The sequence below is a fragment of the Notechis scutatus genome, chromosome 10 (genome assembly GCF_049901735.1).
Source record: "Notechis scutatus isolate UNSWTSFEM ecotype Mainland chromosome 10, rNotScu1.2, whole genome shotgun sequence".
NCBI lineage: Eukaryota > Metazoa > Chordata > Lepidosauria > Squamata > Elapidae > Notechis > Notechis scutatus.
The window spans coordinates 9,654,070-9,674,904 of record NC_142018.1 but is presented as its reverse complement, the minus strand read 5'-3'; the positions used below and the strand labels follow the sequence as shown (position 1 = coordinate 9,674,904).

Here is a 20,835-nt window from a genome sequence, read left to right as displayed (position 1 = left end):
TGTGATGGAGATTGCTACCACTGTGAGTTCTGGAAATAATAAATCAGAGCAAAGAGAAAATGTTGTTTTTCCCAAAGTCATCCACAAAAAGTCACAGCTGGGTGAGAGTCTAAATCTAGGATTATATCCCAAATGCATTTAGTGCATGCAGAAACACTAGCAAATGACCTTTACAATCCACAAACCCAGAACAAATGTCTAGTTTTTGGAAATGGGTTTTAAGGAGCAAACGGGTATTTTAAAGCTCTGCAAAATTTAGCAAGTTTATTCTGCTGCTTAACTCCTACTTACTCTCCTCCACAAAAACACAGACATAGAGATAGATAGATAGATAGATAGATGATAGATAGATAGATAGATAGATAGATAGATAGATAGATAGATAGATAGATAGACAGACAGAGAGAGATAGAAATGTAGAGGAGGGAGGGAGGGAGAGGGAGGGAGGGAGACAGGAGAGAGAGAGAGAGAGAGAGAGAGAGAGAGAGAGAAAAAGAAAGAGAGAAAAAGAGAGAGGAGTGAGAGAAAGAGAGGAGAGAGAGAGAGAAAGAGAGAGAGGGCTGAGAGGAGAGAGCAGAGGGGGAGGGAGGGAGGGAGGGGGGAGAGTCTAAAAATGTTGAAGCCACCCATTTTGGCAGTCACAGCAAGAATAAACAACAAATATAGCTGCCAAACCAAAGCAGATTATACATTTTTTGATCTCAGTAAAAAAGTTAGGAAGCTCTGTAGGTTTACTCTTTTGCACTCCAGATTTACTCTCCTGGAACTGCTAATCAAATGTGTATTATTTTTGAAGGTGGATGCTATGTTTAATTCTCTTGAATAAATCGGGTAGTGGACTGTCCAAGGTTAAAGTTTTTTGGGGTTTGGGGAAGAAACCACAGAGTCAGGTAGCGTATTCCAGGCATTGACCACTCTTGTCACTGAAATCTTTCTTGATTTAATGTCCAATCTTGAGATCTACTGTATATAAACACTCACTAGCGCTGGTGATGTTACTTGAGTAAAGAAAATCTGCATTCTGCAAGAAAACAACCAAATCTTCTCGAAAGCCTCCAGGGATGAAGCTCCCACAACTTCCGAAGGCAACTTCTGTTCCATGGGTTGATTGTTCTCCCTGTCAGAAAAATTCCTCCTTATTTCCAGGTTGAATCTCTCCTTGATCAGTTTCCATCCATTATTCCTTGTCTGGCCTTCAGGTGCCTTGGAAAATAGCTTGACCCCTTCCTCCCCTCTGTGGCAGCCCCTCAAAATTTCAGCTTTCTCCTGTAGGATTTTCAGTGCCATGACTACTTTCACACCAAAGCCTGTAACATTAAGATCTGGAAACCCGTCAATCCTAACTCTGCAGGCACCAAAAGTGACGTCCCCATTTTAGACCTACTCTGATACAAGTCTGATATTTATCTCTCTTGAGTGCAGCAGCTCCAGTTTGCTAAAACTGAAACCTCCTTTGAACAGAATCAATGTGAAAATGTGAGTTGGGGGGAGGGGGGGGAATTGGATGCTAGCCACTAACTTCAGTTGGCAACGCACCCAGCGAAAAAGCAACGTGATCAAAATCTGAAAAGAATGCCTTATGGTCGTAGTTTGAGCTCCTTCAGAAAGCAGCAGGCCAGCAGTGATTCGAGAGGCCACCCAATTACTGCCTTTCAGTAGGAAAGACCCAGCTTCTTGGCAGGCTATGAAATCAGCCAAACAATGTTTGACTTTTACAGCTCTGAAAATGGCTTTTGTATAGTCCAAAATAAACACAGAGGCAACCTCTCCAGTGGCTGGAGGGCAGCAGCAACTAACATGGTTATCCATTAACTGCTAAAGGTTCAGCAAGGAAACTGAGGAGAGAGGTGGGAAGAGCCATAGCTTGCCTGCTGAGCTCTGCTGAACATCCCTAAAACTGTTTGATTCACATTTTTCCTCTATTATTTTTAAAGGCATTTAAACATCTCACACTTGCCAACCACAGTTCAAAGATCAACAGCCAGAATCATTCAAAATGAATCTTCTTTTTTCTTTTTTCTTTTTTGGCAACGGAGCTTCCATTCAACCAATATCCCATTCAAAAATTAAAACTGGCATAACTACAGAAGCCTTGGTTGTCCCATAGAATAGAATAGAATAGAATAGAATAGAATAGAATAGAATAGAATAGAATAGAATAGAATAGAATGGAATGGAATGGAATGGAATGGAATGGAATGGAATGGAATAGAGGATAGAATGGAATAGAATAGAATAGAATAGAGTAGAGAAGAGTAGAGAAGAGTAGAGAATAGAATAGAATAGAGAATGGAATGGAATGGAATGGAATGGAATGGAATGGAATGGAATAGAATAGAATAGAATAGAATAGAATAGAATAGAATAGAATAGAACAGAACATAATAGAATAGCTTTATTGGCCAAGTGTGATTGGACACACAAGGAATTTGTCTTGGTGTAAATATTCCCAGTATACATAAAAGAAAAGATACATTCGTCAAGAATCATCAGGTACAACACTTAATAATAGTCATAGGGTACAACAAGCAATCAAATCATACTAGGAAACAGTCCATATAATTCGTAAGGATACATCTGACAAAGTTACAGTCATACAGTCACAAGTGGGAAGGGATGGGTGATAAGGAGTGATGAGAAGATTAACAGTAATAGTAGTGCAGACTGTGTAATAGTTGAACAGTGTTGAGGAAATTATTTGTTTAGAAGAGTGATGGCGTTTGGGAAAAAACTGTCCTTGTGTCTAGTTGTTCTGATATGCAGTGCTCTATAGCATCGTTTTGAGGGAAGGAATTGAAACAGTTTATGTCCAGGATGTGAGGGGTCTGTAGATATTTTCTTTTTGACTCATGCAGTACACAGGTCCTCGATTGAAGGCAGGTTGGTAGTAATTGTTTTTTCTGCAGTTAAAAATTAACTTGCTAGTCCAGTGGTCGCCAACCGGGTGGCCACGGCCCACTGGTGGGCCCCAAAATTTTTTTGGTGGGCCACAGAGAAATCTCACCCCCAGAGCAGCCCCCCCAAAGCAATTAATCCAGGCTGTGCAGAAACACAAGGCTGCACCGCCCACATGGCTCGCAGGAACCCTCCCTGCCCACTCACTCCTTACCCAGAAAACTTGCCTACTAAATTGCTATTTTTCTTTTTTCTGACCATCAGCTGTTCTGCTGTGCCAGGAGATTTAGATTAGCAAGGAAGCAGGAAATGGTTGGATTTTTTGCTTTCTAGCTAGTCTTTAGATCTTTGGCTCTGCTTTTAAGCACAGCCGAACCTCCCTTAGGACTGAAGGTTCTATTACTCAGTGCAGACTCATGGCAAGGAAATTTTATGTGACAGACTGACCTAGCCGATGGCAGATAGATCACTGAATGATTCTGTGAGCAACTCAATCTGCTTGCCTACTTTGCCTGATTTGGGGTAAAAATTGCTCTTTTTTAAATAAAAAAAATTCAATATTTACATACATGGTGTGTTGCGAGTTAATTTTGTGAGTTTGCTTGCAAGCAAATTTTATGTGACAGACTGACCTAGCCGATGGCAGATAGACAGATCTCCGAATGAATCTGTGATTCTGTGAGCAACTCAATCTGCCTGCCTGCTTTGCCTGATTTTGGGTAAAAGTTGCTCTTTTTTGTAAAAAAAAAATCAATATTTATATAAATATTTATAATATTTACATACAAGCCATGCCCAGCCAGTCACATGACCACCAAGCCACACCCACAAATTAGGCCATGCCCACAGAACCAGTTAGTGGTTCCTGGGGTTTAAAATTATGAGTTTGGTGGTCCCTGAGGTCCAAAAGGTTGGCGACCCCTGTGCTAGTCCTTAAGACGACCAAAAGACCCTCTGTAAGATATTCCAGCTAGCTTCATTCACCTTTCCGCCCATTTCCTTTCGTTGATGTTCTAGCAGCTGTTTGGTTGAAACACAAACTTTTCTTTCCACTTGTTTGTGCCATTAAAACGCCACTGATTCTGAGTCTTCCTACAGTAACAATTGACAAGTTCATGTTTTTAAGGTGGTTCTCAGAAAGTCTGCTTGGTGAAGCTTGCCCGGAAACCACAGAATTAAAGAATTATGTCTCCCTAAAGACCGCTCGCTATGCTTTTCTTTTTCAGTTGAATTTTCCAGCTTGGTTTGGAACAACAGATGTTGCCAATTATAACTTATTATACAAATCTAACCCATCCTTTTAAAGATGACATCCATCCTCTCATAGACTTTCATGCTATCCAGTAGTGCCATGATTAGATTTCCTGTCTTGTATGATCATTAAAAGGCAGGCTCAAGGCAGATTTTAGCCATTTAGCCATGCACAACCACTTTCACTACAACGTGCACAAATCCAAACTCACTTATACAACCAAAAACATATGAAGCAGGAACTTCCAACATATAATTAGCAAACCAGAGACCTGGAAACCTCTTAAAGAGTTGGTAACTCTTGGATTAAGCCTTTCCCCCACCTTCTGTTGAATCCTGTCTTATTCTTAGTGACTGTCTGAACAAGTCCCTGCAGTTTTTCTTGGCAATGTTTTTTTTTTGGGGGGGGTGGGGAATGGCTTGTCATTGACTCCCTCCTAGGGCTGAGAGTGAGTGACCGGCCCAAGGTCACCCAACTGGCTTGGTGCTCAAAGCAGGTCTAGAACTCAACGTCTTTCTACAAGTTGCTAATCTGGACCCTTAACCATTTCAACTACACTTGATCTCACCCACTGATCTTTTTACCCTCCCTTTAAAATTGTTCCCAGAAATAAATACCTTTTAATGGCCACTAGATGAATGGTTGGGTTGAAAACCACTAGTACGAGGCCTAAAATAAAGCTAAAAGCAATATTTAAAAGAACCAAGAAAAGAATCTTAACATCAGGAAGACTGGACATTCAGGCCTCATCCGCACATTTCCAGTCCTCAAAAAATATTCAGTTTGATCCCCAACCATCCAGGCCTGCAATCAACGATGAATCACGCTGTACACAAACCATGACGCTTGAGTTCATAAAACACACCGAGGCCCTAGGAAACAGATGGGTGTGAATCCAGCCTGTAAATGACTCTTACGATGTTCTCTTCTAGGCAATACCTAGGACTGGCCAAGCCAGTCTCTGCAGAAAAGAAGGAAAAAATCAGACTTCTACAGGCTAATAATAGGAAGATCTGCACTAGCTGGAACCTCGGCATGCGTTCATTTTGGGTTTAGGACAATTCATTGCAGCCAACTTGCTACGAGACAAATCGCTACGGCTAACTTGCCACAGGACAATTCACTGTGGGACAAGAGTTCGACTAATATCAAAGAAATGGGGGAATAGAAACATTAAAGGGTGCAAAAGGAGAGACAGAATAGCAATAGCACATAGACCTATACAATTTAACAATTCTATTTAATGATTTAAAATAAAATAAAAAATACTTTATTTAATGTTTGCCATTCACATTTCATTCACACTTCACCGTGCTTATACAGCCTTCTCTAAGCAGTTTAGAGTCACCATATTGCCCCAAAACCAATCTGGGTCCTCATTTTAGCACCTCAGAAGGGTGGAAGGCTGAGTCAACCTTGAGCTGGTCAGGATTGAACTGCTGGTAGCCGGTAGAATTAGCCTGCAACACTGTATTCTAACCACTATACCACTACAGCTCTTATGTAGCAATAGCAATACCACTTAGATTTATATACCGCTTCACAGTGCTTTACAGCCGTCTCTAAGCAATTTACAGAGTCAGCCTCTTGCTCCCAACAATCGGGGTCCTCATTTTACCCACCTCAGAAGGATGGAAGGCTGAGTCAACCTTGAGCCTGGTGAGATTTGAACTGCCAAATTGCAGGCAGCCGGCAGGCAGCAGAAGTCGCCTGCAGTACTGCACTCTGCGCCACTGTGGCTCTTAGAATGAAATGTGAATGAAAACATTAAATATTTTTTATTTTATTTTAAATCATTAAATAGAATTGTTAAATTGTCCTGGAGAGTTGGCTGCAGCGAGTTGTGGCAAGTTGTCCCGTTCCATTCCATTTGCAGGCTCTTCTAGATAGCCCTTGATTTACAACCATTCAAAGTTACAACAGCACTAAAGAAAAAGGGGACTTATGACTGGTTCTCAGAGCTACAACCACTGCCGCATCCCTACGGCCACACGATCAAAACTGGGGCCCTTGACAGCCAGCCTCTATTTATGATGGTTGCAGCCAGGACCATGTGATCATCACATTTCCAACTTTTCCCATTGGCTTCCAACAAGCGAAGTCAATGAGAGGGAAACTGGATTCATTTAATGACCGTATGGGTCACTTCCCAAAGGGGAAAAAATACGCTCGTGTACATTGGCCCCAGAATGGTGATCAATTGAAGAGGAAAGAAAGAAAAATATATAATACAGGTAAGTATTATAGCTTTTCTGGCTGAGGAACACTGGGAGTTGAAGTCCACAAGTCTTCAAGTTGCCAAGGTTGGAGACCAGTGGTGGGATTCAAATTTTTTTACTACGGGTTCTGAGGGCATGGCTTGGTGAGTGGCTTGGTGGGCGTGGCAGGGGAAGGATACTGCAAAATCCCGATTCTCTCCCCACCCCACTAACCTGCTTTCCAGCTCCATTCTCCTGGGCAGGGCAACCAAAGAAGACCCAGCCGATCAGCTGGGACTCGGGAGGCAGAGAAGAGATGGGGTTGGTGGGGCCAGTCAGAGGCGGTTTTTGCCGGTTCTCCGAACTACTCAAAATTTCTGCTACCAGTTCTCCGGAACCAGTCCGAACTGGCTGAATACCACCTCTGTTGGAGACCCCTGGCCTATACCATTGTCTCAGCCTGGCTTAAAAACAGCTTTTTGTAATTATAGGCTTTGCCCCAAACAGGTTACATTTTAAAGCAGTAGCACTGATGTCTCCCCACTAACCCTCCACTCGTAAGAGCACCCATGATACATTCACACATGCACGCATCCATCGGCGTACTACTCTGTGTGTGAACCTAATAAGTGTGTAATTATGCACAAAGAGAAATTCAGCACGAAGGCCTTTATGTTGGTTTCCTGGAGCAAAGGTTAGCCTCTGGGAATTCAGACAGTGGTGAGATTCTAATAATTTAACAACCGGTTCTCTGCCCTAATGATTTCTTTCAACAAACAGTTCTCCAAACTGCTCAGAAAGTTAACAACCAGTTCTCCTGAAGTGGTGCAAACTGGCTGAATCCCATCAGTGAGTTCAAACCTCCTCCGCAAGGCCTTCAGCTAAGCTGCAGCTCAATAAGAGTTTTCCATGTGAACTTTTAAGAGTCAACCCCCTACTTGGAAAAGGTCACCAACGCAAGAGGAGGCCGAGTGACTCAAAACGATTGACTCCAGAAAGTATTAAGCAGCTCCCAAGATTCATTTTAAGGCTTGTTTCTCAAGTGAGAACGTGGTGGTGCTGATTTACCATTTTCAGTTGGCCTTTAAAACGTCTGTCCAACAACAACACACAATTGCTTTCTTTAAAGTGTAAGAACCGGGGATTTTGCAAAGGTTTTCCTCGCTTTATTTTCTTAGCGACGATAGTCCTGCCCAGATGGTCTCGACAAGAAGCACAAACAGGAGAGTGCTAACTTTATCTTTATTGTTAAGTGTAACATTAACAGATTCTTGCAAGACTGAATTCACTTCTCCCTCCCTTCCTTTTACTCTCCAGAAAACCAGTGAGGGTCTTTTCTGAAATGTTTCGCATGCCTTCTCCCCCTTCTGTGGGCCAGGGGCGTCTTTTGCTTGCTGCTTGTCTAGTCTGCAGCTCTCTCTCCTGTCTCCCAAGGTCATTCACACATAGCATTGCTCTTACTGACCCCGAGAGATAGATCAGGTGAGTCAGACAATTGACAAATACCAACTCAGTAAGTCTGATGACCAAGCAGAGCTTCTGCATCAAGATCTCCCCTAAGTAAAAGGTAAAGGTAAAGGTTCCCCTCGCACATACATGCTAGTTGTTCCCGGCTCTAGAGGGTGGTGCTCATCTCCGTTACAAAGCCAAAGAGAGCCAGCGCTGTCCGAAGACGTCTCCGTGGTCATGTGGCCGGCAGGACTAAACGCCAAAGGTGCACAGAACGCTGTGACCTTCCAACCAAAGTGGTCCCTATTTTTCTACTGTCATTTTTTACGTGCTTTCGAACTGCTAGGCTGGCAGAAGCTGGGACAAGTAACGGGAGCTCACTCCATTATGAGGCGCTAGGGATTCAAACCGCCGACCTTTCTGATTGACAAGCTCAGCGTCTTAGCCAGGGAGCCATCGCGTCCCACTCCCCTAAGTACATCACCCTATTGCTCAATGCAGTATTTTGGTCAGCCCTGTGCATTTTCGGGAAATAGTCCTCGGTCTTTCCCTAGCTTTGCAAGTCCCTCATCAATGCTGAGTCACAGAGATCTCACTTAATGTACTCACTGAATTATAGCTGAGGCGTTTTGGATGAAAACACAGAATGGAAAGGTGAGAAATCTGTAAAACACTCCAGTCTGCGGGACAGAATGCTTGGGGAAAACCTCGAAGTGAAAATAAAATTTGGAACAAACAGCAAAGCAACTTGGGGTGGGAGGTGGGGGCACCAAACACTTTTGTCTTTGAATCAAAACAAAAACCAGAGTTTTGTGTTTCAAACAGCAGGACCTTTGCTTGGAATGGTGAAAGCAGGGTGCTAAGTGGATTAAATGGATGCTTATTGTTTAAGATAATCTCTGGTTAGTAATCTTTTTTTCTTTTTTAAGGTGAATGTGCAAACAAGGAAAATGACAAGCTGGCAACTTGATTCCTCCCAGGCAAACTTGTGGTATATATACAGCCCTCTCTAAGCAGTTTAGAGTCACCATATTGCCCCCAAACCAATCTGGGTCCTCATTTTACCACCTCAGAAGGATGGAAGGCTGAGTCAAGTTTGAGCTGGTCAGGATTGAACTGCTGGTAGCTGGTAGAATTAGCCTGCAACACTGTATTCTAACCACTATACCACTACAGCTCTTATGTAGCAATAGCAATACCAACCGGAGCCCAGAAGGCACTAAGAAAAGAAAAGAAAAAAGAATTCTTGCACAGAGAAAGAATCCGAACATCTTCAGAGCCAGATGCTCTCCAGACAAGCAGAAAGCTAGTTTAGATCAAAGCTTTCTCTAAATTAAAAAAAAGGGTTGCACACAGTTGTGAAGCCTCAAGCAAGGACCTAGGAGACGGGAAATGGTTGCGGTCCAGCCCTGAGCAGGAAAGGACATCAATCCAATGAAGATATACTGGACTATTATATCCAGAGGGGGAAACTAAGGCACAAAGCCATTCTTATTTATCCAGGAGTAAACTGCACTGACCAGGTGGGCCTTACTACAGAGGAGACCAGCCATCCAGCCTGCTCATGGAAACGAAGAGGCCACAGCCACATCCTAAGCACCACCTCCTACCTTCAGTTAGCAAGACAAGCCTGTATTCATTTTACCCTGATAGGCTCCCAGTTCCATTCCAATGCATGGGAGCTGACCATGCACATTTTTTCTCCATGGCCCCAAACCCAGAAACCCTCTGCCACAAGGTGGGAAGTGGGGTGTGTGTGGGGGGGAGAGAATTAGGTCCCAGGTGAAGGGGCTGCAGCCACAAAGCACCAGCCTTGCTCACCTTGAGCCCTGCTCTCATTTGGGGGATTGGGAGGAGGGGTCGGTGCAAAGGGGAAGGGAGGGAAGGGGGCTCTTTCCACGCGGGAGGGGGTCTTCTCTCTACGGGGAGGGGAGGGGGCTGGGCGGGGGAGGGGCTGCCGTTGCAACTTTCCTCCGGAACAAAGGCGAAGAAAGTTGGGAGGCAGCGGCGGGGGCGGCGTCCCCCTTACCTTGGTGGAGCCGGAGGAAGAGGCGATGTAGACTTTGATCACCATCCTGGGAGACCCAGCAAGGGCGCTTCCTCGCCAGACAGGCCAAGCGACGGTGGGGTAGCGGGGGGGAGGCTGGAGAACCGGAGCAGAACCGGGCGAGGTCCAGCGGGCCGAGCGCTCCACCTCCTGAGCCTCGCGCGCTGCCTCTTTCTCTCTCTCTCTCTCTCTCTCTCAATCTGCCCAGCCCGGAAGATTCGGGCGGAGCAAGTCTCCTAAACGCGCCGTGGCAAAAGGCGGGGCGGAGGAAGCCCCCGTAAAGGGAGCGGGGGCTGCGATCCGGAGTAAACCCGCGAAGACGGCGGATGGGATAGAGGGAGGGATTCGCTTCGCCAGCGCTCCAACCCCAGCCTCTTTCCAGGCCGAGAGCCAAGCCAGCCGGCCCCGCCTTTGGAGAGATGCGGCAGGTTGCAACTCCTATCTTCTGGAATTAGCATCCCCCCGCCTCCCCGTTCACACAACCAGGCTGGGGAAAGGGCTGGACTCAACAGAACCGAACAACAAGGTTGGAAGGGAACTTTAGAGGTCTTCTAGTCCAACCCTGGCCCCTTTCAGGCCGAGAACCAAGCCAACCGCCCTGCCAGGCTGCAATTCCCATCTTCCGGAATTAGCATCCCCGTTGGCACCTGGCTGGGGAAAGGGCTGGACTAAACAGAACAACAAAGTTGGAATGGCCCTTGGAGGTCTTCTAGTCCAACCCCCGCTGCTTAAGCAGGAAACCTTAGACCATTCCAGACAAACGGTTGTCCAATTTCTTCTTTAAAATCTCCAGAGATAGGGATAGGGAGATATGTGTGTGTGTGTGTATACACACACATACATATACAGAAAGAGGGGGGGGGGAGGAGGGAGACAAGCTTACAAGGACAAAATGCTCCAAATATACACCACCTGGTTTATTGTGGCTTTGCCTAATCGAAGCCTAGTTGAATTTGAGCTTTGGGGGTTAAATTAGTGTTTCCTGAACTTTTTGCTTCCCCCTTTGGAAAATTATAGGGGACCCCATCCCGCAAGAGCTTTTGTTTGTATATGGTCTGTTGGTCAATATTTATCATATTAAAATAATAAAATGGAACGATTTTGCTGCCACTAGTGATGATTGTCTGCAGGGATTTTAATGCTGCATTATTTGCAACAGAGCTTGGCAAGTAATTTTGATTTTGAGGTGGCCTGAGAGGTTCTTAGGGCATCCCGATGGTCCTAGGACCACGTTTTAAGAAATGCTGCATTAAACCATGATTCATTTCACCCTTAAGTAAGTAAGTTAACATTGACTGGATTGGCATACCAGACTAATGTAGTTTGTTTTGTATTTTGTTCAGAGCATGTAAAATCAAGTGTGTGCTGTCCAACAAACTGCACACGTAAGATGGCACCCAGGCATGTACTTCATCCGGAGGTATGATTCATAGAATTCAGTACATCCAAACGAGATCTTTGAAATTGGTTTAAAGTGCTGCATGTACAGTAATTGTGGGTTTTACTGCATGGTATGAACACCGATTGGCTTGCTCTACAAATAATAGTTAACTTAAATTGCTTCAGACAGCGACATGGGCGGCATATAAATTTAATTTTAAAAAATCTCAGCATAACCTATCATCTGCAGCGTTCCAATTTTTGCATTGCAGGTGTAGGATATCACATTTTCTGCAAGTTTATGGCTTCTCAGTTGCTTACTCCTTTGCAAGAGACCAACAGGGCAATGTTTCTCAACCTTAGCCATTTTAAGATATGTGGACTTCAACTCCCAGAATTCCACAGCCAACATGAGTTGTGTGCACACAACTTAAAGTGGTCTAAAGGTTGAGAAACGCTGCACTAGAGCACATGCTCCATTTCTGGATCTTCAGCCTTTTGGTCAGTGAACAATTTGATGTAACCAAGAATTGGTGTATTGTAATCCCAAGAGACATTCCTTCACTCCCTGTGGTTTTGTTTTATTTCCACATAAAGAAGCAACTTTTGTCTCCCGTCTATTTCTCTACAGCTCCATTTGCAGAACACACAAAGTAGCCAATCCCGTCACACATTGCGCAAACCCAGTCTGTGTGTTCGTAGTTTGGGGCAATGTTTCTCAACTTTGGCAGATGTGTGCACTTCAATACCCAGAGTTGAAGTCTTGCTTAAAGTTTTAAACGGTGGACAAACACTGGGTTAGGATATTGCATAAAGCTGGAAAACAAGGTGGAAAAAAAAAACATGGCTTAGGCAGAGGTGGTATTGACAGTTCTGGAGAATTGGTCGCAGAAACTTTGAGTAGTTCAGAGAACCAGCAAATCCCACCTCTGACTGGCCCCGCCAACCCCATCTCTTCTCCGCCTCCCATTGAGTCCCAGCTGATCGGCTGGGTCTCCTTTGGTTGCCCTGCACAGGAGAATGGAGCTGGAAAGCAGGTTAGCGGGGTGGGGAGAGAATGGGGATTTTACAGTATCCTTCCCCTGCCACGCCCACCAAGCTACACCTGCAGAACCGGTAGTAAAAAACAAATTGAATCCCACCACTGGGCTTAGGTATCAATAAGCAGGTACAAATAACCTACCTTACAATCTCAGTGGATTGTAGGAATTCTACAAAGAAAGGCAAGTAGGGCATAAGGCCAAGATTGTTTTAGGAAACCTTGAGGGTTCCTGCTAGTAGTTATCATCACTTTCTCCATTTTTCTAGATGGACATGGGTCAGGTCCCATCATCTGGCAGAAGCCAGAAAGTGTGTCTCCCCTCTGTTACTGCTCCTGATAGAAGTGAATATAGTTCAGGACTGATGAGGTCTTAGGTGCTCTCTGAACTTTTATTATTATTATTATTATTATTATTATTATTATTATTATTATTATTATTATTATTATTATTATTATTATTATTATTTATTTATTTATTTATTTATTATTATTATTTATTATTATTTATTATTATTATTATTATTATTATTATTATTATTATTATTATTATTATTATTATTAATTTGAAGACATTTCATGACCAAACCAGGCAACATCATCAGTGCTGATGCCCTGATGGGTGTTAACTAGTTTGGGTGCCCTGATGATGTTACCTGGTTTGGTCATGAAATGTCTGCAAGAAAACAACCAAGCTGAGAGCACTAAGGACCCTATGGTGCTCCTTCTTTTGGGAACAGCACCTCCCCCCCCCTCCCAAAAAGTTGGTAAGCTCCAATCCTGCCTGCCTCCCAGGCTGTCTTTTGGAAGCAGAGGTGTTATTCAGCAAGTTCTGACCAGTTCTGGAGAACCGGTAGAGGAAATTTGGAGTAATTTGGAGAACCGGCCAATACCACCTCTGACTGGAGCCTTTACGGTACCCTTCCCCTGCCACGCCCACCAAGCCACACCCACAAACCGGTAGTATAAAGAACAATTGAATCCCACCACTTTTTGGAAGGTATGATTCTGAGAGAGGTAGGACCTGCTGAATAAGTTTTTCCGGGGGGCCCCCAGCACTTAGGTATGTATTTATGTTGCTGGTCCGAACTAAGTGTGAATGTGCTTTTAAGTATTGTGTGGTCTTCCACAAGAAAATACACTGCTGTAAGTCATGGGTCAATCATAAATAGATGACATGTAACAAAGTGCATGAAGCCCTGGAGTTAAATATATATATATATATATATACATAAGAGGGCATTATGGGGATTTTTTAAGAATGGCTAGCAGCACCTCCAGGGATGTGCCAGCAGACCTGCTCTGCCAAGCCCAAGCATCAGTGGCTTCTTAAGCTTTTGCTAACCTTGGTTGAATTCTTTTTCTTGACCATCGGAGTCACTTAACAGAGAAAGGCGGTGTAGAAAATAGATGGACAGACAGACAGATGAGCAAATTCGTCTAGTCCGAGATACTTGACATGGCAGATGGTCTCCAGAGTATCAAGAGTTTTTTTTTTCTTTTCTTTTTGCAAAATGTCACAGGCTTTTAATACTTTCAATATGACCGTCTATCATCAAGGGTCTTCAAACTTGGCAAGTTTAAGACTTGTGGACTTCAAACTCCCAGAATTCCCAAGCGAACAGGACTGGAGGAGGAATTCTGGGAGTTGAAGTCCACAAGTCTTAAAGTTGTCAAGTTTGAAGACCCCTGGTCTATCTGAAGGAGCTGAAATTTGAAAATGGCGGTGGAGGTGAAAAAGTAGTGGCGGTGTTTGAATTTGGGTGGATAAGCAGCATTGCAACTAAAGAGAGACCCCTGCTGGATTAGCTAGAAAATTAAAGTGACTGGCCTCACTTGTTTTTCAACCTTGGCAACTTAAAAGATGGGTGGACTTCAAGCTCTAAGAATTCCCCAGCCAGCATGGCTGGACTAACTGGTTCCAGCAAGAAACCTAGAATTCAATAGACATTTCTTTTCCTACTATTCTTTGCAGGGAAGGGATATGCAAGCCACCTTAGCTCTATTTTTTTTTTTTTTAAATGCAGATCTCTACAAAATGTGTCAGTACTATTTCTATTGGAAGCTGAGTGGGGTCTATGCATCAAGTAACCCACAGTTTATTTAAAAAACATGCAACTAAGAGGCATGGCACAGCCACCACATCTGGGTTTATGATGATGTATAAATCCAGCCGCTTCAAATCAAAAGTAAATATCATTTTAAAACTAAGTAAAAGTTTAATTTACTTAGTTTTAAAATGGTATTTACTTTTGACTTTAAACTGCCCAATAGCCAAAGTTTCCTTTACGCCTCATTTGCAATAAAACAGGAGTTGCACCAATGCTGTACTGGTTCATTTAGATTCACAGCACCTGGCTCTGAAGATGGCCCTGTGGGATGACAGCAGCGAATAGTGGCCATGACAACTGGTGGAGCAACAGTTTAACAATTGAGAGGTAGATTAACAAGGACTCTTCAATTGGTACCTTACAAAAGATTGCGCATTAAGGCTTAAATAATGAAACACCACAGGAAGGAAGCACAATTCTATTCCAACCTGGGTGGACTTTTGTATTTTATCTCAGTCGCCACAGACCTACGGATATTGCCAGCAGTGGAAAAGAGGGAGAGGGGAGTGAAAAAACGAGAGGGAGAATTTGATAGGCAACCTGGCCCTCTAGCCACGTGACTCATGGACCAAGGATCCTTTTACTTCCACAAATAAAGAGCATGCAATATTTCTTCCATTGTGTCAGGCAAGCAGTTTGGTGAGAATTGGACAAGATGCTTCTGGGTGTCATGCCCGTTAGAATCTGACTCCGAGGGAGAGGAGGAACAGCCGACAGGGAGTGGGAGTGTGGCTCCGGAGGTTGTGGAGGAAACTGGGGAAGGGCACAGTCCAGTTGGGCATTCAGAGGAAGACCCAAGCCCATCCCCTCTTCATCCTAGGGCACGCAGGGAGGAGCAGATAAGGGAGAAACGTGAATGGCGTGGTCTACGGGGGAGGAAAGGGCCTTGATCCCCTTCATGGGCTGCAGCTATGAGGACTGTTTAAAAGGACAAACTTCGCATGGGCCAGTGCTGGAAGCAAAGCATGAAAATATTTCTAGTCTGTCAGTTCTTATCTGAGTTCTGGCATCCTTCCCAGTGTATTTTGATATCTGTGGATGTCTTCAAGCCCTTATCCTGCCTTTTCTCATTCATTGCTTCAGTGTGGTTTGTGTTGTTTTTTCCTATTTATAATTTATATGTATTTTGAGTTTGAATGGAAGTTCTTCCTTTTTGCAACTGTTTGTGGGGGAGTTTTTTCTCCAGTCAATGATAATTGGACCTTTGAAGCCAAGTTGAAGGAATTAAAGGGACTTCAACTGTTTTTGTGACTTTGTTGCTTTTGTGCCCCACCCTGGGTCATCACACTGGGTTTAATTTGATTAGAAGGTGGTATATGGATTAGGGAAGAGTGATATTTGCAGCAATCTGACTACATTCTTGGGTGGGGTGGGGGGGAGAGGTGGAGCTAAAGGCAAAGTGGGTGGGGCCAGACCTCAAGGCAACCACACGTCATCCTTAGTGAAGACTGCAAACCAGCATCTGCATTTCCTGTCGGATGAGGAGAGCACATCTTTCTCTTTCTGTCCTGGCCACTTTTTAGAGGCACGATTGAGAGCGTCTTAACAAACTGCATCACTGTCTGGTTTGGTGGCTGCAGTGCCTCAGATAGAAAGCCCCTACAGAGAGTAGTGAGGACAGCGGAGATGATTACAGGAAGCTTGCTTCCAGTTATTCAGGATACTGCTTGTAAGTGCTTTGTGCTTAGAGCTCAAAACATTGTTAGAGACCCCACACTCCCACTTCATGGTCTGTTTCTGTTGCTAGCATTCAATGCTAGTATGTCTAGCATTCAAAGTATGTCTAGCAGGACTACCAGATTCTGTAACAGCTTTGTTCCTTATGCCATCCGTCTGGTAAACTTACAAGATTTGTTTTTCCTCGCCATGCACATGTACACATCCAAAGTAGACTGTGTTGTTTCTCTTATATTTGTGGCTATATGCATAATTCTCTATTTTGTTATATTTATGTGGCGTATATTGGAGGTGAGAGCTGTACGCAACAAAATTTCATTTTAATGTATGCCGATCAGTGTACATTCAAAGGGACAATAAAGTTATTATTCTCTTATTCTAACCACACCCAGATGCAAGTCAATCCATAGAAAATCACCCCAGCTTCATAGAGCTGTTCCCTTTACCCCTACAAAGTGACATGCCCTTGGGGCCTGCCCTTCTTAAACAATGCCTGTTCCTTCACTGTCCTCTGCGTCAAACCAGCCAACACTCCCCTTTCCACCAAAAAGCAGCTGGAGATTCAGGGGAAATTCACTACCATCTATCAGACCACAACTGAAAAGTTCAGCCCTGGCGGGGAAAGGGAGGGTAAAAGAAACTTTTTGTCAACTGCTACCTGACTCCCACAAGGAAATTAGAAACAGGAAATTAGGTTTGCTCAAGAAAGCCTCTTTTGCCCTCAAAAAAAAAAAAAAAAGAGAAGGAACTGGCTTTGCAAGATAATAGGTGACCAAAAGGGCTGGTCCCAGAATCATTGTTCTGCTGCAAATCCCAAAGGTGCTTTTTTCAGGAGGCAACTGGACTTTTGTTTTTTTCCTTGAAGGTGTTTCGCTTCTCACCCAAGAAGCTTCTTCAGCTCTGAAGTCATCAGTCTTTAAAGAAAAAACAAGAAAGTCTAGTTGCCTCCTGAAAAAGCACCTTTAGGACAGCCAATGACCTAAATCAGTGATCCCCAACCTTTTTTATGCCGCGGCCCGGTACCGGCATCAGCTGGGCGCCGCGCCCGGCACCGGCATCAGCTGGGTGCCGCCATCTTTTGATGAAAAGTGCTTCCGGTGACTCACCGGAAGCACTTTTTCATCAAAAAGATGGCGGCGCTAGCGTTCGGTGAGCTTTTCCAGGTAGAAATGGCTTTCTACCCGAAAAGCTCACCGAAGCACTTTTTCATCAAAAAAGATGGCGGCGCCAGCAACCAGCGGCCCGGTAGGACTTGTTCCGCGGACCGGTACCGGTCCGCGGACCGGTGGTTGGGGACCCCTGACCTAAATGACCGAGAATCTCCATAGACGTTTAGGCATGCAATTTGGGATGAACACCCTTTGGATGATGTGGGCGTATGAATGGATTTCCAGAGGAATTGCAGACTACCGGAACCATTAGCACTAACTCAGGTGACCCTGAGGACACAGATAAACTTACAAGTGGCCTCAACGACCCTCTAAAAGGACACAAATGACCCAGCTGTCTGCAAGGAGTATAAATCCTTCCATTCCCCACTAACCTGTCAGAAGCTTCTTGGATGAGAAGCAAAAACGTCTTCAAAGGAAAACAAGAAGTCCAGTTGCCTCCTGAAAAAACACCTTTGGGAGAACCTGAATGACTGAGAATCTCTGCAGACTTTTATGCTGCAGATGTTTGAAGAGGGCCATTAAACAAATTATCCTCCTTTGTGACAACAAAGAACAAGGATGCTCTACTAGGGAGATGATAATTTGGTCAGCTGAATTTGTTTTGCTTAGATTAAGTTCAGAGTGTCTAAATGAAGTGATGAAGAACAAGGTATTCACTGGTTGCATTTATTTTATTTTAAAGCAAGATGTTTTGTAGCCATCTACAAAACTTTGTAACGCTGATGAATGAACACACAGGATGAATGAAACCAGAGGATATACAAGTATTTTCACCACTCCCATGCTTCAATTGCTGTGCTTTTTTGATGTATTGTTTATTTAAACATTATTAAGACATTTGCCACCTGAAAAGACTTAATATGTCTATGAAAATTAATACAAATAAGAATGTCTCTACCTGAAGGTTTCCCATCTATGAGACACGATAAAATAGGAAAAAAGAATGAGGAAGAGAAAAACAAGGAAACCCAAGACCAACATTGTTAAAGTCTTCTTTTGAAAGCAGAAAATAAATTCCTTTTTCTTTCCCTGTCCATTTAAAAAATCTTAAGTACAAATATGTAGTAAAATAACTCAAAAATGAAAATATTTTATTACAGCATATCATAAAACAGAAATGCAATAAAAAAATTAAAGTTAAAGAAGTATATAAACACTTAAATATTGAATTTTGACTTTTTTTTTCAATGCTGCAGAGCATTGAAAAACCCAACTTTTTGCTTTACATTTCTAAGTGTAAAATAGAAAGCATTAAACATAATAAAAACACTGAATATGCTCCTTAAGGAGTTGCTTCTTACAAACACCTTAGAGGCCTTTTCCCCCTTTTAGAATCATAGTGTATCACTTCTACCATATTACTCTCATAATCACTCCATTAACCTTCCAGGCGTAATAAGCAAGCTTTATGCCAAGCACCCATATAACATGAAACTGAATCAATTCAGAATATATCCTGGCAAAAGACTGGCTGCTCCGTGGGTTTTGATTGAAAAAAAATATTTGTCCAAGCCCAATTCTGCTTTACCCACTCCATGCATTGATTTCAGGTCTGCCAGCAGTTATATCTTCAGAACAAAGATTAGGGGAAAATAAAAAATGTTACCATAACAGGTGGTAACTTACGAACTCGATGAGAACTTGAAAATAAAGGTATAGAGTAAAAGGTAAAGCCACGATGTTAAAGAAAGGCCAACTTCTTGGTAAGCTAGAAAAAAGTGGAATAGATAGCACCACCACTAGATTCGCAACTGGCTGGCAAACCGTACTCAACGAGTAGTCCTTAATGGGTCAAAGTCTACATGGAGGGAAGTAAGCAGTGGGGTGCCACAAGGTTCTGTCTTAGGCCCAGTACTCTTCAATATCTTCATTAACGACTTAGATGAGGGAATAGAAGGGGAACTTACCAAATTTGCAGATGATACTAAGCTGGCAGGAATAACCAACACCCCAGAAGATAGGCTCAAGATCCAGATGGCTCTTGACAGACTAGAACACTGGGCCATATCTAACAAAATGAAATTCAATGTAGAGAAAAGTAAAGTCCTACACTTAGGCAAGAAAAACCAAAAGTACACATATAGACTGGGTGAAACCAGGCTGAATAGCAGTAACTGTGAGAGGGATCTTGAAGTCTTAATGGACAACCGGTTAAACATGAGCATCGTTTCTCAAAGTTGCCAAAGGTGCAATCTTATTGTGTATTGATGATATCAAGCTCCAGAACCATGAATTGCACAGCTGCAACCAAAAAAGCCAAATGCAATCTTAAGTTGCATTAACAGAGGGATACAATCAAGATCAAATGAGGTACTAATAGCACTCTATAAAGCCTTAGTAAGACCACACCTAGAGTACTGCATCCAGTTTTGGTCACCACACTATAAAAAAGATGTTGAGGCTCTAGAAAAAGTGCAAAGAGCAACCAGGATGATTAGGGGACTGGAGGCTAACATAAGATGAACAGTTGCAGGAACTGGGCCTGGCTAGTCTAGTGAAAAGAAGAACCAGCCTTCCAATATTTGAGGGGCTGCCACAGAGAGGAGGAAGGGGTCAAGCTGTTTTCCAAGACACCCGAAGGCCAGACAAAGAATAATGGATGGAAACTAAACAAGGAGAGATTCAACCTGGAAATAAGGAGACATTTTCTGACAGTGAGAACAATCAACCAAGGGGACAGAAGTTGCCTTCAGAAGTTGTGGGAGCACCATCACTTGAGACTTTCAAGAAGACATTGGACTGCCATTTGTCAGAAATGGTGTAGGGTCTTCTGCATGGGCAGCGGGGGTTTGAACTGGATGACTTACAGCAGGGGTCCCCAACCACCAGTCCCTGGACCGGTACCGGTCCGTGGAACAATTTCTACCGGGCCGCCGGTTTGCTGGGCGCCGCCATCTTGTTTTGATGAAAAAGTGCTTCCGGTGAGCTTTTCCGGGTAGAAAGCGGCGTTTGGGTGCTGAAAGAATCCTCGCGCCTTAGTTTCATCGAGGGGGGGGCGGCTTCGAACAAAACTAAGGCGCGAGGATTCTTTCAGCACGCATGGCAAGGCGAGCCGAGCGACCGTCCTGAAGCCGTCGCGAAGCCCATCGACACAGGTACAAAGGAGGAGTTGAAGGTGGCGGGGACAAGCGGGGGACGGCTGGCTGGCCGGTCGCTCGCCTCGCTTTGCCATGCGTGCTGATGCCGGTACCGGGCCACGGATGATTTTGTGATGCCGGTACCGGGCCGCAGATGATTTTGTGATGCCGGTACCGGGCCGCGGCACAAAAAAGGTTGGGGGCCACTGACTTACAGGGTCCCTTCCAGCTCTGTTAAACTGTATCTGTATCAACTCAAAGAGAAATAAGACGGAGGCGCATCTTGGCTCACAGGCTCATCAACTTTCTTGTAAGTAATTTGGTGTTTTATGGCAATTGGAATGCCATGGCCAATTACACTGTATATTTATATGTGAACAATAAAAATATATTCAAAATAAAATAAAATATACACTTACCCACTAAAAAAAAACCAAGCTCGGAGAGCAACAAGGACCCCTCATACTAAAGTTTCTAAGTCAGGAAGGCTGGATTTACACAGCTGCGAAGCCATAATTCCTGATTTTACAAAACATAC

The 20,835-nt window shown here is 43.7% G+C and overlaps 1 protein-coding gene across 1 annotated transcript in view; it reads right to left on the bottom strand.

Moving 5' to 3' along the window:
- Window positions 1–10,052, bottom strand: part of SH3BGRL (SH3 domain binding glutamate rich protein like) — a 30,153-nt gene extending 20,101 nt beyond the window's left edge. Inside the window, exon 1 of the mRNA XM_026674664.2 lies at window positions 9,824–10,052. Coding sequence (XP_026530449.1) covers window positions 9,824–9,868 — 45 coding nt within the window. The 5' untranslated portion in view covers window positions 9,869–10,052. The remainder of the gene's footprint in view (window positions 1–9,823) is intronic.
- Window positions 10,053–20,835: the final 10,783 nt, after the last annotated feature.